Consider the following 17,764-nt stretch of genomic DNA (forward strand, 5'->3'; position numbering starts at 1 on the left):
GAGATTCACTCCCTGTTAAAACCCCCAAAACCTCCAATTAGAGATGTGGGACTAAATTATACTTTTAAATCTTTTGGCCAGAGAAGGAAATTTTGCACCAATAGTGCACAATTCTCAAGCTCCTGTAAATTGGTTTGATGGATTTGGGCCTGAAATTTGCAGTATCCACAAAGAATGTATTTCTGTACCTATTTCTTTAAATTAAAATTGTGTCTAAAAGTTACAGAATATGGAGTTTGACAATCATTTTTCAGCAATAGTTTAATTAAATTATATCAAACATACCATGTCCTGCTGTAATCAGCTTTCTTTGACCTTAATATTTCTAATTAGAAAAAAAAAACCCAACCAAACAAGGTCTAAACCAAAACAAACTGTAAAATCCTGGACATTAACAGTGTTTGGATAAGATTAAGCCAAGCAAGAAAAAATTAAGACATTCCCACCTGGAGTTTGCTCTCTTAATATGGAGCATTTCCTTTCATGCTCTCTAAAAGATCTATTATTAAAAGAATCAAATTTTTTATTCTCCCCCTTAACCTCTGTGATTCCTAGAACAAGACTAAGAGAACAGGGAGCTGCTCAGAAGGATTTTTGGCCTTTATTCAGTGGATGTTTTTTCTTTGTTTGTCTTTTAGTCAGCTCAGAAGACAGAACTGTTGGTTTTCTTACACCACTTAATGCACAAGATGTTTCATAGACACTAATTAACATCTCTTACAAACTCATTATCATTTAGCACATCAGTAGCCCCAGCACAGTAAAATGAAGGTTAATGTAACTTAGTATATGTTATAATCTTTTGAGTGCCCCAAGGAAAGGATCCTGTGCATCTTCTTTACCCCTTCCTACATCTACTGTGCATGGTACAAAGGAATTATTCCTCTAAATTACATTCCTGGAATAAGTGGTATCAGGGCATGTAATTAGCTGTTGCTGTAGCTGTATGCAAAGCACCAACTTAAGTTTTATCTCTTTCAATATTTCGATGACTGTAGTTTGTATTCCTTATTGTTTGGGGTTTTTTTGTTCCACTAGAGGTATTTTTAATAGGGTTTTATATGTGAGTATTTTTTCTCTGTAGCAAAAATATTTTTTTTTATTGAAGACACCAAAAATTCTTATTTTCATGGGTTTTCTAGTAATGTGTCATATTTTCTATGTTCTTTATGACTACTCCATTAACTGCTAAAAAACATTTATTTCTACTGAAAATTCCCTATGAAGAGGTGTGAAATTTCCCCTGGAAATGTTAAGATCAACATTTGCCATCACTGCATGAATAGATTGTAAATGGACAAGACAAAATAAAATACAGTCTGTTATGTTAATATTTTACCAATAGGTACCAAACCACAAACCAAGATCTAAACATTAATTCCTTGATTTTCAACCCCCCTGAATTCTCTTGTGTCCTTTGCTGACCTTCACAGTTTTGTGAACCAAAGCTGGGCAGTGCTGTGGTTAGGAAAGGAACTGGGAACTCACTTGCCAGCAAGTGCCACATCAAAAGTAAAGGAGCATTTTTAGGTTCTTAGAACTTTGAGAAGTTGCAGTAGTGGGTATTTCAGTGTTCAGATTTGCATCACGATGAGATTTGTGTGTAATCTCCCTGGTGGGATGGAGAGCTTCTCCTCCAGAACAACCACTGTGTGTTGGACACCTCTGCTAACAGGTTACTGACTGAGGAAAATGGTGCAAAGTGGATACTCTCTCATGTAGCAGCAGCTGTTCCATGATTTCAACATACCAGTGGTGGATGAAGAGGGCTCAGTGCCACTGTTTTGGTACTCTTGTGAAATTAGTAAATCCACTGTTCGTTTGTTCACGACCCAAGAAACATCCAAACCAAACCTCAGCATGTCCTGCACATTCAGAGCACTTCAACACCTGATATTTTTCTCCAGAACAGAATGGATGCGATACAATAATTTTTTTTCCCTTTGTTCTCTCCCTTAGGCCTTCCCTGGGAACACCAACTCTGACAGTGTGGTCCGGCATGACCTGCAGCACCCCGTGATCGCCCGCTATGTGCGGATTGTCCCTCTGGACTGGAACCCAGAGGGACACATTGGCTTGAGAATCGAAGTCTACGGCTGCTCCTACTGTGAGTTTTGCTGTGATGATCCTTTTATTGCCCCCAAAATAAAACCTGGGTTTGGATGTCAGATTCAATCTGAATCTCAAATCCTTTTAGCTTAGGTTAAATTAGATTATTGAGATTAGCTCAGTTGGTTAAAACTGGTTGTAATAACCTCAAGGTCATGGGTTCAATCCCCTCTGTGGGCCATTGAGTTGAGTTGGACTTGATGATCCTTGTGGGTCCCTTCCAAGTCAGAATAGTCTGGGATTCTGTGAAATTGTTCTAGCATTGCTGGTTATATTACACACTGCAATATTTGTCAGAACCTTAACTCTGAGTTGCTAATTTGTACCTCTCTGGAAGATGCAACCTTGGAATTCCTGTTGTGCTTTGCAGTTTCTCCTTTTTATCTTCGTGGTTTCTTTAGCAGAAGGCTTTGGCTATAAGATAAGCTTGAATGGGGCAGTTGAGGAAAATACAGTATTCAAACCAATGTCATGTTGGATCTTGAGGGGGGAATGGAAACAAGACATCATTTATTCCCTGGTGCTAGAGATGAAATTAAAGTGATAAATAAGAATTCCATCAGAATTACTCAGATTGTCTAAATACGTGATGTGTTTTTCAGAGATATTTCCTTGAGTATTTGAATGTGACTTTAGGATTTCTTTTGAAATCTGGATGAACAGTGGTACAAATGCTTCTGGGGTGAAGAGCAGAACTGATAATGGTTTTGAAAAGAAAGGGTAGTTTCTACATGCCCTTCCTTCAATTAAATCCAGTCAGTGCTTCAAGGAGTTCTGCAAACCTGGAGCAAAGTGAGTGCATGATGTCCTACTTCTAGGTATGAATATTTAGGCAGTCTCCTGGCTTTGCTGGTGTTTCAGCTGGAAAATGCCATCTGAGATTTGTCTTTTAGTAACCAGCCATTAGAATAAAGTGAGGCACTCACATCTGGAAGTCACATCCATTGCCTTCCCTGGGGGACATAAGACATATGGGAGCTCTTGGCCATTCTAAGTAGCAAAACCCCCAAAATCTGTGATTTCACTTGTTTTTTCATTTAATTAGATGGTCAAAATACTACATATCTTCATTCAAATGGATCATGAATTATAGAGTTTTGATTTTTTTTTTCTTTTTTCCACTCAATGAATTAAAGCCCTGTTTTAAAAGTGTATATTAAAGCACAGACAATTTCCCAACAGGTGCAGCAACTTCGTTGAGAAATCAAATGAAATGTTCTGTGGTGTTGATGCTACTTTTGCATGAAAATCTTGGGAATGACAAGAGTAGGATCTGTTGCAATGAGAAAAAGGGTAATGGTGTTACACTAAAAGAGGATCAGTTTAGGTTAGGTATAAAAAAAGGTATTTTTTACAATGAGGGTGGTAAAACACTGGACCAAAGTGCCCAGAGAGGTGGTGGATACTCTTAATAAACAAGAATTTGGCATCACAACCCTGAAATCTAACAATAAACCCTGTGATATTTGCTGCAATATTTACAGGTAATAAATGGGTGTTTTTCCATGACAGGGATAGACAAAATACTGCAGATGCATAACAAGAGTAAAAGTAAATGTAAGAAAAAAGTAAAACACAGCTTGCTGACAAAATTATTTCAGTTCTCTGATCATAAGTTCCTTGCTTGATGAATTTTTGGATGAGATTAAAAATCATCTGCCAAGGACACAATGTATGGAACTATGAAAGGACTGATAAAATGTGTCTTCTCTGAAGAACTAAGGTGACCTCACATAATTTTGTAATTTTGCTGAAAGAGCTTTGCTGTTCTCTTTGTACTAGAGGTGATTTCTTTGTTGTCTTGGGGTTTTTTGTTGTTGTTTTTCTTAATATACTTTAATTATATGTGTATAGGAACTTTCCTTTCAACAACCCTCCTAAAATCCAGTGTGTTTTTCGGGCTGCTCCCAGACTGGGATCACTGGAGAGCAGCAGAGCAGCTCAAAAGACAAACAAATGACTGTAAAAAGAGAGGAATGACTTTGGCATGACCAGTGGGACTGTGGACAAACTCCCAGCTTGTCCTCCAGGGAATTATTTGGAGCCAGGTGTATAATCTGCACCTTGCCATGGAGATGTGTCCTTTGGCAGAGGCCAAGCTTTTAACCCTGTGATTAGAAGTGCATATATTTGCATTTAAATACCAGCACTGACATTAAGCAGTGTGATTTGCAGATTAACCCTGCTGTCATTAAAGGAGCTGGCCATTGAGATAATCACTCATTTTAAAGACTTGGCTAAAAAACAGGCTTCTAGTCAAATAAACCTCCAATTTTGGAACTACTACCTAAATAAAAAAGCTGCCAAATATATCGTGATTGCAATTTTCCCTTAATATATTCATAAATAATATGTTCTTTTATTCAGATATTTTAGAGAGCATGTTTTCAGATACAAAACTCAGATATTTTCTCACATTGCAGGCAAAATTTAATTGGGATTCCAAACCCTTAGTGACTATAAAAGCTCTTTCCTTGCATATTGCTGCAATCTGGTCATTAGCATCAGACAATTAAAAAATGCTTCCTCCTATTGAACTGCTTATTCAAAGGTCAGGTAATTAATTGCCATAATTTCTGATTCCTCTTTTATTTGGATGTGCATGTAATGTACACTTTTTTTTTTTGTATGTATGTGTCCAAGATGTTAATCCATGTCCAACTTTGTGCAGAAAATTAAATTAAAAAAGAGATGTCTGTTCCACAGATGAATTAGAGCTCACATCTGTTCCCTGGACAATTTCTTAGCATTACCAAATCTTCTTTTAGTTTTGTTTTGCTTAAAGTTTATAAAATCTTTGAATTTTCTGTGTAGATGAGATGTGTGGGGTTGTCTTCTAACAGAGGAGTTAAAAAAAAGAATTAGGGCCTCATTCTCCAACAACATTCAGAATGGAATTTGTTTTTTTTTTCTGTATGAATAAATGGTCATATCATATTTACAAACTACTTTCATTCTCTATAGGTCAAAACTGACTTTATCTTGTTTTAAAAGGTATTAAAATTGAGTAAAGAATTTGCTTAATAGCCACATTAATGGAGGAGTTGCAGGAGCAAAGTAAGCTTGAAAAATCACAACAAATAGACTATTAGATAACATAAACAGCACTATTTAGTCAATGGGATTTTTAGCTTTTATAATAAAATGATCCATTTCATACACCAGAAAGGGGAAAAGGATCTTTACACTTGCAGTGCCATCAAATATCAAAAAGCAAGTCAAAAAGAAGAAAGTATAACCCAAGGCAAAATATCCACTGAAATCAGCAGAGTGCAAAGTGATGGCAGAATTTTATTTGCACTCTTTTGGAGACAGAGAGCGATGGCACATGACATGTTCCTTCCACCACATTCACATTTCTGGCTTTCTGAGACAGGCAGCAGACAGGGCATCTGGAGCCTGTGACAGGTACAACACAGCACATTTTATTATGCTTTGTGAAATCAGAAGCAGCTCCTGCAGCATCTGTGCCTTGTGAGCTGTTCCCTCATCTCCATCCTGGGCAAGGTGAATGCCTGCAAGGAAGGGCAGGAGGAATATTGTTGCATATTCAAGATAACTGGGGGAGACCTTGTGGCTCTTGAAAGCCTCTGTGTGGAAAACACTCCCTGGTATCTCTGTTCACAAAGGGTTTTTTGTAGGGCTGCTGGTGTTCTGGATTGTAATGTTCAGACCTGCTTAATTCTGATGCAGATTGAACTACAGGTTGAAATATTTCCCTTGAGCAAAACTGAAACTCAAATGAATTATCTGTAAATACCGAAACTGATTTTCATTAATTGATTGCTAGAGAGATGCAAAAGAAAAAGAGGAAAAATAAGAAAAGGTTAGAAAAATGCTTAAGACTATTTTTTAGAAGCAGAGACAAAGTTACTACCATGAAAACAACTACCTTTGTGCCGGTGTGAGTGAGGGAGAGGGGAGAGAGAGAGAAGCAGCTTTTTTTGGTTTCTTTGTGTCCCTTTCTGTCTGTGTCACGACTCGATGCTGTCTCTTAGCAGCAGGAGCGTGGTGAGTCTCTCCCAGGAAAGCCGGTCCCACTTCCCGCTGTGTCACAGGGCTGTGCTGGTCTCCACAGGGCCAGCGAGCTGCTCTCCAGTTCAGCTGCAAAAAGCTGCTGTAGCTTTTAAAAAATACACAGTGAGGAAAATACAACTCACACACGCCGCAGGGCCAGTCCTTCCTCAGGCTGGCAGAGGGGCCTTCTCGAGGCCGGCAAGTTGGTGGTTTTTAGAAGAAAGTTAAGGCGAGTTGAGAGGAGAGAGAGCAAAGAAACTAGGTAAGAATTTCCAGGTTTCTCTTTTCCTCCTTGTTCCTCCTCTGGTTCTTTGAATCCATCTTCAGGTCTTTATAGTGTTCTTTCGATAGCTGGACGTGACGTTTTGGCACGTAGTCCAGTCCAGATATTCAGAAAGCTGTGAGAATGGCAGGATATTTTGGCAGGAAACATTTCCAGGAGAAGGCTTTCGTGTAAAGCTGACAGGGAGATTTTCACAGGATGTACTGACATGCAGAAAACAATGGAGAAACATATTTTTGGCATTCCTAGGTATGTTACATGGATCTATACCAGACATTGTAGCTTTTTTGATGCAGTGGCACTTCTGACAGCAAGACTTTTCAAATTCCAGATGACTCCCTCCTGAAACGTAGGATACATTTGAAGCAAACCACTGGGAGGTGGCAGCAAGAACATATTTGCACAAATACCCCATGTCCTCGAGGCAGAGGGGGCAGGGACGATTCTAAAGCTCCAGAAGGGCTGCAAGCTGAGCTCTCTCCATCCCTGACCTGTTGGCCAATACTTGGGAAGCAGTGGGACACAACAAATGTCACCTGAGCTGCTTTTGCAGAAGTGCTCTTTCCAGATATCATAGAATCACAGAATCAGTTGGGTTGAAAGAGACCTCCGAGATCATCAAGTCCAAACTTTAATCCAACCCCACTTTGCTTACCAGATCATGGCACTGAGTTCCATGTCCATATGAGCTCTACTGCTGGTGCTGAGCTATGTCAAAGGTTATTGTTTCAGTTTCCTGATGGGTGACAGAGTTTTTAATTTTTTAAATTTTTTCTTTTATTAACAACACTTCTGTGGTTATTCCTGAAATAATGAATAGTTGTATGGTGAGTATTGACCCCGAGATTAGCTCAGCTGGTTAAAACTTGCTTGCAATAATGCCAAGGTCATGGGTTCAATCCCCTGTATGGGCCATTGACTGAAGAGTCAGACTAAATGATCCTTGTGGGTCCCTTCCAACTCAGAATAGTCTGTGAGTCTGTGATTTACTCCACAGGCAGTACAGTGAACAAAACCTTGGTCATGTAAACACCTTAAAGAACAAAAATAAGGCTTGGAGCTGCTGTTAAGGGAGGAGCCAAGTGAATGTTGGCAAGAACTCAACCATCAGGAAGTCCTGAAGTGCTAAAACCTGTGGGCTGAACAGACCTTGTGGTTGTTGTAGGTAACCCTGTCTGCCTGCACTGACTTTGACTTAAGACCTGGTTTCTTTGGCAGTTGATTCCATAATCAGCTGTATTCACTGCTGGGAAATTTGTTTATTTGCAGTCTCTTTTGCTTGGTTTGGTGCTCTTGGCACTAACTAACTACCCATGTCTCAGTCACTATCTCAAGACAAAGAGAAACCTCCATTCTGTCCAGAATAATCTATTGCATCTAAAAGTCTAAGTGACTATTTAATGTAAAGGACACAACCACTACTATTTCCCTTTTGTTTAATCTTACCAAGTTTCACTTGGGCAGATTCAATGATATTATACCCTGGACATTTTATTTCACTGTTATGGGTTCACCTAGGTGGGCCTAGATTTGGGCTCTGAAGTGTGGACTAGGCCGAAGCTGTCAGCTGACTTGAGCTGGGCTGAGCTGACAGCTGACCTCTTCTAGCCAGTAACTTTGTATTCCATACCACATTATGACATCATCTCCAGGGCAGTAGGAACCAGTGTGGGAGTGGTTAAGGCAGTCGCTTCTCAGCCTCCTCTTGGGAGGATGCACGATGCTGTCCCAGGGGGGATGGAGAGGACCAGGCCCACCACTGGCTCACAGGGTATCTCAGGAAAGTAAAATGTGTTGTTCTGGGTCTCTCCTTTCTGCTTGAGTTTGTCTCCCTGGGGAATAAGCTTCTTCTTAAGTAATGTGTAGTTAGGACAGTAAAGTTTGTGTGTTCGTTAAGAAGTTGAGGTGGGGAACTTGTTGTTGCAGACTTGTGTGAGTGAATATTTGTACTCTCTTCTAATTGTCTCTTTCTTTCTGTGAAAAATATATGTAGATTTAGTATAAATGCAGTTTGAAGTGTTTTTTTTCTTTCCCCTCTCTTTTCCTCCCTTTCCCTGGTGTTAGGAGGGAGGCTTTTCTCTCTGTGCTTGGGGGGGTTGGCAGTTGCTTATCTCAAACCAAGACATTCACCAGCACACAGCATTAAAAAAAGAGCCCAAAAAGACCCTTGAAGTGTCACTGAACCCTTGAAGTGCCTTAAAGTGCTATTGAAACTCTCTGGGGTAAATAAATATGATTATTTATGTATATAAATTTATGCACACATACTTCTGCTCTCATAATTTTTACACCTAAATGGTGAAGATATTAATGCAGGCCAATAATCTGCATAAAATTTCCTACTTTTTCCTATGATACTTTTTTGCTCACAGAAAATGTGTCACTACGTTTTCAGGTCAGACTTTTCTGTCCCCCTGGGTGGTGGAGCTGCATAAAAGTATTAAGTAGCAGGAAGGAGTGCTTATGGTGTGAAATCATATGTGCTCCTATTTCTGGCAGTTTTACTGACTTGCTCTAAGTGAAAGTGCTTTGAGTATACAGAGATTTTACAGAGATTTTATTTATTTACAGAGATTTTATTTTTCATTTTTTCTCTTAAATTTCACTATTTCTGGACAGCAAATTTCTATACCTATTTAGTCCTCTGTGTTTGATTTTGGGCCATCAACTTCACAGCCCCTCAGTGACAAACACAGCCTGATATTTTCTTTTTGACATTAAAGGCCCATGGCTGAGTAGTCACATCTAAGCTGTGGAGAGGGAGGGAAATGAAGTGTGAACTTTTCCTTGCAAACCTTGGGTTTTTTTCCTAAAGATGATGCAAATGGATACAGTCTCAGGTCATGGTACAGTTTTGCAACTCAAGACCATAAATGGTGCCTTTTTTAACAAATATTCTCAGCTGAGATTGCTTTCCTCCATGCCCTCTCCAGACAGAGAGTCTGGGATTGTTCCTCCAAATACCTGCAGATACTTCTGCATGAAAAGCAAGTGAGAACAACTTCAGTCTGTTCATTACCTGTGGTTGTTACCACTAACAAACATGGGACTCTTTTGGGAAAAAGGTACCACTTAAATGTTAAAATGTCTATCTCCAGCATTTTTAAAATATTAAAAAAATAGGAGGTTTTTTGTAGTCTATTAGGAAATATATTTCTAACATGAGAAGATGGACAGGTGTCACCTCTGCTGGGTCAGGAGCTGGAGGGTCGGGCCCAGAGAGTGCTGGTGAAGGGAGCTGTGTCCAGCTGGGGGCCGGTCACCAGTGGTGTTCCCCAGGGGTCTGTGTTGGGTCCAGTCCTGTTTAACATCTTTAGTGATGATTTAGATGAGGGGATTGAGTCCATCATCAGCAAATTTGCTGATGACACCAAGCTGGGAGGGAGTGTCGACCTGCTGGAAGGCAGGAGGGCTCTGCAGAGGGATCTGGAGAGACTGGAGAGATGGGCTGATTGCAATGGGATGGAGTTCAACAAGGCCAAGTGCAGGTCCTGCCCTTTGGCCACCCCAACCCCCTGCAGCGCTCCAGGCTGGGCACAGAGTGGCTGGAGAGCAGCCAGGCAGAGGGACCTGGGGGGACTGAGGGACAGGAAGCTCAACAGGAGCCAAGAGTGTGCCCAGGTGGCCAAGAAGGCCAATGGGATCCTGGCCTGGATCCAAACTAGCGTGGCCAGCAGGCCCAGGGCAGTGACCCTTCCCCTGGCCTCTGCCTTGGGGAGGCCACACCTTGAGTGTTGTGTTCAGTTCTGGGCCCCTCAGTTGAGGAAAGAGATTGAGGGGCTGGAGCAGGGCCAGAGAAGAGCAACGAGGCTGGAGAAGGGACTGGAGCACAAGTGCTGTGGGGAGAGGCTGAGGGAGCTGGGGGTGTTTAGCCTGGAGAAGAGGAGGCTCAGAGGTGACCTCAGCACTGTCTGGAACTGCCTGAAGGGAAGTTCTGGCCAGGTGGGGGTTGGTCTCTTCTCCCAGGCACTCAGCAATAGGACAAGGGGGCACAATGGGCTCAAGCTCTGCCAGGGGAAATTGAAGTTGGAGATCAGAAAAACTTCTTTGCAGAGAGAGTGCTCAGGCATTGGAATGGGCTGCCCAGAGAGGGGGTGGATTCCCCATCCCTGGAGGTTTTTAACCTGAGCTTGGCCATGGCACTGAGTGCCATGATCTGGTAAAGGGACTGGAGTTGGACCAAGGGTTGGGCTGGATGATCTCAGAGGTCTTTTCCAACCCAATCCATTCTATGATTCTGTGATTATGATTCTAAGATTCAGGATGAAGCAGAAAAGGAAGTATTTCCAAATACCTTATTAACACTTCTTGTTTGAAATAAAATATTTCACAAAGTTTTGACATCAAATGAATTTGTATTATAAAAAAAGAACATATCTATCTCTGATTCTTCATCTTTACATTAATCTGATGCAATACTTTTTCTCCCCGTTAACTGTTTATAGCAAAATGAAAAATCCATTATTTTTCACCTGTAGTTGTAATGAGGTTACTGGTGGATCATGTCAAGCCCTGCAGCTTTCAGAACTTCGGCACCTGTGTATTCTTTCAAGGTTCATTTGTTAGCTGGCAATGAAAGTGGAATCAATCAGAGAAGAAGTTATTTTGTATGAATATATGGCCCAGCAGCTTGTTCAGTTACATTCTCATATTCTCAGGCAGTTTTCAATTACACTAGAATATTTTTTTTTAATTATTCAGCATTTCCTTCAGAAGGATGGATGTAGGCAGCTTGTTTGAAAAAGTTTTTTCTTTTTTTTCCTCTTCTTTTTTGTTTTTTCTTTTTTGGAATGAAGTAAAACTTCTCCCTGGTAAATAAACAGAATCTCTCTCCAAATATGATAAATCTTGCACATTTTGATGAAGGTTTATTGATGTCAGATCTGCTTGTTGGGTGTTTCTAGAAACTGCCCTCATAGCCCACAGAAAGGATCTTGCTTAAAGTGGTCTGTAATCAGTTAGTAGGAGGATGGAGAAATTAGATTTTTTTTTCTCATGATGCAAATACTTCAGCAAATTTCAAACTGGTTCTTGCTTCTGTTTCATTGGTTTGGAGCCTGAAGGCCCTCACTGGTGTTTGTTTTCTTGAATGTCTGAAATAAAATGTGTTAAGTTACTTGCAGGCTCCATTCAATGTATTCTGCTTTTCCCCCTAAAGTTTGGGTGAAGATCATGCATTTTGTATTTTTTTATTTCAAGCATGGCAAATGGAGTCTTGCTCTGAATAAATTCCTTTCTCCTCTCTGCCAAAGGTTAGTGTTCTCTGACAAGAAACTGCAGATATCAAAGGGTCACCATTGCTGTCAGAAAAAGCAAGTTTAACTCTTCATAAGAGTGTTTTGACAAGGTAAAAATGAGCATTTACATTCAGTGTGTCCCTACTTGGATTTATATTTCTGGACAAAGTCCTGCTTTAAATTGGAGTCTCATCTTCATCAGCATACCTTTGGAAAATTAGGTCCCTACGATGCCAACTTTTCCCTAAATCCTCTAAACCTGGGGAAAAGTTCAGTTTTTGCCATAAGGGTGAGATGGTCTGGCCCTTCTCTAGTGGCCGATCAGGATCCTGTCACCCTTCACTCACTGAGACAACAGGACAGCTGGAAGGGACAGGTGACACTGCAATGGCTTGACCACTTCAGGGCCGACCAAAAGTCAAATTATAGTATCAAAGAAGTTGTCCAAATGCCTCTTAACCACTGTAGCTCTGTGAGTTGCCTTGGCCAGGCTGCAAGGCTGCTCTTGCCAGCTGAAATGCAGAACACCTCAGCCTGCTCCTGGCTCCACCTGTGCCCTGGGTCAGAGCTTGTGAGCATCAGCTCTGAAACAGAGGGGGAAAGTTAGAATGAAACCCTGTTTCCAGCTGCAACCTTTGTGTTGTATGTCCTTCAAAGGCTGCTGGCATTTCAGGCAAATATCTCACTGTTATTGGACTCACCATGAGAACACAGAATGGAACAGAAAAGTTCAGAACAGAACACAACTCAATATGCCACGGTCCACCTGGAGTTCTGCATGAGAAGCTGCAACTCAGGGCTGAGGGTCCCTCCTGGAGAACAGCCCTCTGCAGCCCCAGGCCCAGCCAGGAGATGGGGACAATGACAGCACAGCCCTGGAACCAGACCAAAGCCTCCAGTTCATCCTCTTGGTTTCTCCTGGTGCTTCTGTTGGTGTATGAACATTTCAGATGTGTTCTGGAATTCTTAGTGCCCTGGAATTCTTAGTGCTGCCTGGAGCAGCCCAAGTGTTCTCATGAGCACTTCCACTCCCAGACAGTGCCTTGCCAACCCTTGCCCTGCCTTTAGCAACCAGCCCAAAGCTTCCATTTCATTCTCTTGGTTTCTCCTGGTGCTTCTGTTGGTGTATGAACATTCCAGATGTGCTCTGGAATTCTTAGTCCTCCCTGGAGCAGCCCAAGTGTTCCCATGAGCACTTCCACCCCCAGACAGTGCCTTGCCAACCCTTGCCCTGCCTTTAGTGACCAGCCCAAAGCCTCCACTTCCTCCTCTTTGTTTCTCTTGGTGCTTCTGTTGGTGTATGAACATTTCAGATGTGCTCTGGAATTCTTAGTGCTGCCTGGAGCAGCCCAAGTGTTCTCATGAGCACTTCCACCCTCAGACAGTGCCTTGCCAACCCTTGCCCTGCCTTCAGCTCTCCTGATGGGATCTCCATCCAAAGAAGGAACACTTCCCTTTGTGTCCAGCCTCTCCTGCAGGCACAATGAGCTAGAGAAAGACCTCAAGCTCATTGCAGTATCCTGCTGACATTTAGCCAGGCCAAGGGTTCTTGTGTGCTCAAGGTCCATCAAAAATTAGACAGTCAAATGGTCTTCTTGGCCTGTTTCATGGACCACTGAATTATACTAAAATGCAGCAAATTTTGGGGCTGACTAAGCAACCTCCCAGATTCAATTGCTTCAGTTATAATTCTGTGAAATGTTACAGAACTTTTCTGAGATTGGATTCTTTGTGGTGTTCTTTCAGTTGAAGCATTTCCAAGGCTGTCACAAGGAGTCACTAATTCTCAATGGCACAAGTGTCCCATTCAATGCGTGTGGTAAAATCTCTATTCAGATACAGCCCTTTTTATTAGAAGATTTGACAACATATTTTGGCCTCTACAATGCTGGAGCATTTCTTATTTTGTCTCTGGGAGTCTCTGAGGGTCTCTGGAGGGTCTCTGGAGGGTCTCTGGGGCGTCTCTGGGGGTCTCTGGGGGTCTCTGGGCTGTCTCTTGGGGTCTCTGGGGGGGTCTCTGGGGGGTCTCTGGGTGTCTCTGGAGGGTCTCTCAGGGGTCTCTGGGGGGTCCCTGGGGGTCTCTCAGGGGTCTCTGGGGGGTTTCTGGGGGACTCTCAGGGACCTCTGGGGGTCTCTCAGGGGTCTCTTGGAGTCTCTGGGCGGTCCCTGAAGGTCTCTGGGGGTCTCTGGGGGTCTCTCAGGGGTCTTTGTCTTGAACTTAGTTCAGGTTGTTTTGTTGTTTTTTTTTACCATAATACTTTCTATGTCTTATTTCCTCTGGGTATTTAAATGGCTTCAGAGACTGCCTATTGACTAGAAAAGATGGACAGAGGTCACTTATTAAGTGCCTGTTTGCACTTGGTGCAAGTTGAAGTGAGAAAAATCCTTTAAATAACGATAGTTTTAATTATTTTTAGGAATGTCGTTATGCATCAGAGATGATTAAAGGCTTTATATTATCCTCTGTTGTTTATAGTGCATGTAATATTAGTAAATTGATGTAGAAATGTGAGAAATAAGTTTAGCTGTATTTTAAAAAATAAGAATTTATGGGACTCTTAGAATTTGTGTTTCCTTTAGAAATTCAGAGCGGAACTGTTTAAATACTGCAGGAAAACTTTTCCTTAAATATGTTCATATATTACATGTATCAATTACATTTGAAGCTCTAACATTTGGCAAATGTTCAGTCAAATAACATTACTGAGAAGGCATCAACTAAAATAAGAACCTTAAGCAAAGAGTGAAAATTCACACTCAAATTTGGGAGTAATCTTTGATTGTATTGTCATGGCAAATTGAATTCTGAGATCTATATCCATTAAGAAGAAGCAAAAGTTATGTTAAATGGACCACAATTATATATGTATATATACATGTATAGCTACTTCATGTGCTTAGTCTAAGCTGTTTCTAAACAGCTGTTATTCCTAGAAATTAGAAATACTAGCTAGAAATGCTAGCTAGAAATTCAGAATACCAATCTCTTCACACATGTCCTTGCAAATTCTATAATTTCAAAATAATCTTTAAATAATGGAGATATATGAAGAAATTTTGAAAAATGGGGAAGCAATTTGAAAATTGAGAAAAATAAGTAATTTTTAATACCTTCTTAATTCTGTATATTCCTCAGATTGTATGAGCCAGGATTTTATAGTTTCATATTGATTATTGTTAAAAATAATTAATAGCTTAATATGGGATGAGATCCAATTCCACAAATCCTTTCCAAACATTTCTACATGGAAATGTTTCTATCTTTTCATTTCCAGACTGTCGAGGTAATTGAAATTTAATTCTTTCAACACAGAGCTGTTCTTTATCACTTTTTAGGTTTTTTTCCCCTTGTGGACCATGTATTTAATTGTTCTCTTGGCTTTAAATTGCAAACTTGGGAAACCAGTGTTCTGAAGCCATAACTATAAAAAAAAAAAGTCCTTGGGGGGTCAGTAATTTCCTTACCTAAAAAAAAAAAAAGGAACAAAAAAAAAAAGAACAAACTATGAATTGACTGGGGAAAACTCCAATTTTAGTAGCAAACCTCTGTGCTAAGCTTGGTGGGGCTGTTTTGGTTTGATAATTTGCTTTGTTCAGAGTCAGGGTGTTTGCTGAGGTGACTCAGGACAGAGGAGCAAACTCTGAGTAGCCTGTGCTGGTCACAGAGGGGATTTCTCCTCTCCCTCCAAGTGGGAGGAGGTTTTGGGGGCTTGGCAGAGGATTTCTGTGATGGGGTGATATGGGAAGAGCTGTGGAGCTGCAGTGCACACTGAGAGGGAAGAGGGGAAGAGCAAGGGAGGGAGTGTCAATCTGCTGGAAGGCAGGAGGGCTCTGCAGAGGGATCTGGAGAGACTGGAGAGATGGGCTGATTGCAATGGGATGGAGTTCAACAAGGCCAAGTGCAGGTCCTGCCCTTTGGCCACCCCAACCCCCTGCAGCGCTCCAGGCTGGGCACAGAGTGGCTGGAGAGCAGCCAGGCAGAGGGACCTGGGGGGACTGAGGGACAGGAAGCTCAACAGGAGCCACCAGTGTGCCCAGGTGGCCAAGAAGGCCAATGGGATCCTGGCCTGGATGCAAACTAGCGTGGCCAGCAGGCCCAGGGCAGTGACCCTTCCCCTGGACTCTGCCTTGGGGAGGCCACACCTTGAGTGTTGTGTTCAGTTCTGGGCCCCTCAGTTGAGGCAAGAGATTGAGGGGCTGGAGTGGGTCCAGAGAAGAGCAACGAGGCTGGAGAAGGGACTGGAGCACAAGTGCTGTGGGGAGAGGCTGAGGGAGCTGGGGGTGTTTAGCCTGGAGAAGAGGAGGCTCAGAGGTGACCTCAGCACTGTCTGGAACTCCCTGAAGGGAAGTTCTGGCCAGGTGGGGGTTGGTCTCTTCTCCCAGGCACTCAGCAATAGGACAAGGGGGCACGATGGGCTCAAGCTCTGCCAGGGGAAATTGAAGTTGGAGAGCAGAAAAAACTTCTTTACAGAGAGAGTGCTCAGGCATTGGAATGGGCTGCCCAGAGAGGGGGTGGATTCCCCATCCCTGGAGGTTTTGAAACTGAGCTTGGCCGTGGCACTGAGTGCCATGATCTGGTAAAGGGACTAGAGTTGGACCAAGGGTTGGACTTGATGATCTGGGAGGTCTTTTCCAACCCAATCCATTCTATGATTCTATGATTCTATGAGTGGAGATTTACAGCCATAAATTCAGCTTTCTCCTGCCTTCTGGGCAGTCCTGCCTTGTATTAATTCAGCTCATTGATGTCTTACAGTAAATGGTTGTTAAAGCCAGGCAGTGTTAACAAACCTCTCAGTGCTGCCCTTTTATTGACTGCTGGTCCAGGAGAGTGAAAGGGAACTCAGTTAACTTTGTATTTCAGCTGTTTATCGTTCAGCCTTTCTCTCACTTAGCTAATTTTTCTCTCCCCTCTGTTTTCAGTTCTTTTCTCCAAAAGTCTCTGCTATAATTACTGACTCATTGCTTTAATTGTTTGTAGTTTCCTGAGTCCAATCCTCCCTTTGTCTGATTTTTCATAAATACAGTGCAAAAAAATAAGGGAACTTTCAGGATTGTTTTCTGAATTTTGACTGATAGCAGCAATGCACAGTCCCTTTTAGCCATTTAGGTAATGAATTTGCTGCTGACTTGTGAGTAAAAATTAATTTTCTGGCAATTCTCACTTTTGCAAGACTCTTCGTGTGGTGTGAGTTGAACTGTTTAAATAATCAAATGTTTTGTACCTTGGTGTGTTTGTAATTCTTTTTAAAATACATGGATGTAGCTAAATCTGAGCTAGGTTTTGGAAATGTCAAGTTCAGAATCTACAATAACTTCCTAACTCAGTGGCAGACATGCCTTTCACCCAGTCAGAAATCAGCAAAGGACTTGTGGAAATTTAGGAATAAGATTACTCGTAGCAGCTTCAGGGGGATTGGTGTTTGTCATCATTAGCTGTAATGTAATTAATCCCAAGCATTAATTGGACACAGCATTGGGTTTACAAGCAAACCAGCAGGATAATTGCCCAGGCACTGATTGTGCCTCTGCAAACCTAAGCCATGAAAATGGAAGTCAGGACCATTCCTTGGGCTCTGCTGAAGGTTCCCACTAATTTGCTGCAAATCTTGGAGATATTAGAGGGGAAAAAAATCTGTTGGATGTTTTTCCACTGCAAACATGTAGTAAGACCTGTTGTCCACACATCCACAAGCCTTCTGTGAGCTGGTTATTAAACCCTTCCACCACTTTCATGGAATGTGAGCACACACGACTTCCAACCCAACACATCTCTGAGTTATTTGGCAGTTCTCCTGAAAACCTTTAATTTTGCATTATTGCACCTTAATCCTGACCAGGGTTTGACAGCTGGGTCTTAGGACAGCTGCAGACACAGGAAGCAAAGTATGTCTTTATAGCCCTGTCTTTTCCACAGATGAAGTGGGAGAATTTGGACAATTGATCTTCTGTCATAATGCAGACATCAAATACTTGTGAATAAACCAACCTCTTCCTCTTACTGCATTCTGCTCTAAAGAGAAACTTTATCAAGCTAGGCAAGCACATACCCCTAGGATGTTTCACCCAAGAGAGATCTTGACTGTCTTTTCCATGTACTTTAAGATTTATTTATGTT

At 41.8% G+C, this 17,764-nt stretch overlaps 1 protein-coding gene across 2 annotated transcripts in view; it reads left to right on the forward strand.

The window, feature by feature from the left end:
• The window catches only part of CNTNAP2 (contactin associated protein 2), a 1,051,893-nt gene that overhangs the window by 434,668 nt on the left and 599,461 nt on the right, over nucleotides 1-17,764 (forward strand). For both annotated transcript variants that reach the window (XM_071559619.1, XM_071559620.1), the window contains one exon: nucleotides 1,960-2,107. In XM_071559619.1, the coding sequence (XP_071415720.1) occupies nucleotides 1,960-2,107 (148 nt within the window). The remainder of the gene's footprint in view (nucleotides 1-1,959; nucleotides 2,108-17,764) is intronic.

This window comes from Pithys albifrons, chromosome 7 (assembly GCF_047495875.1).
Source record: "Pithys albifrons albifrons isolate INPA30051 chromosome 7, PitAlb_v1, whole genome shotgun sequence".
Taxonomy (NCBI): domain Eukaryota; kingdom Metazoa; phylum Chordata; class Aves; order Passeriformes; family Thamnophilidae; genus Pithys; species Pithys albifrons.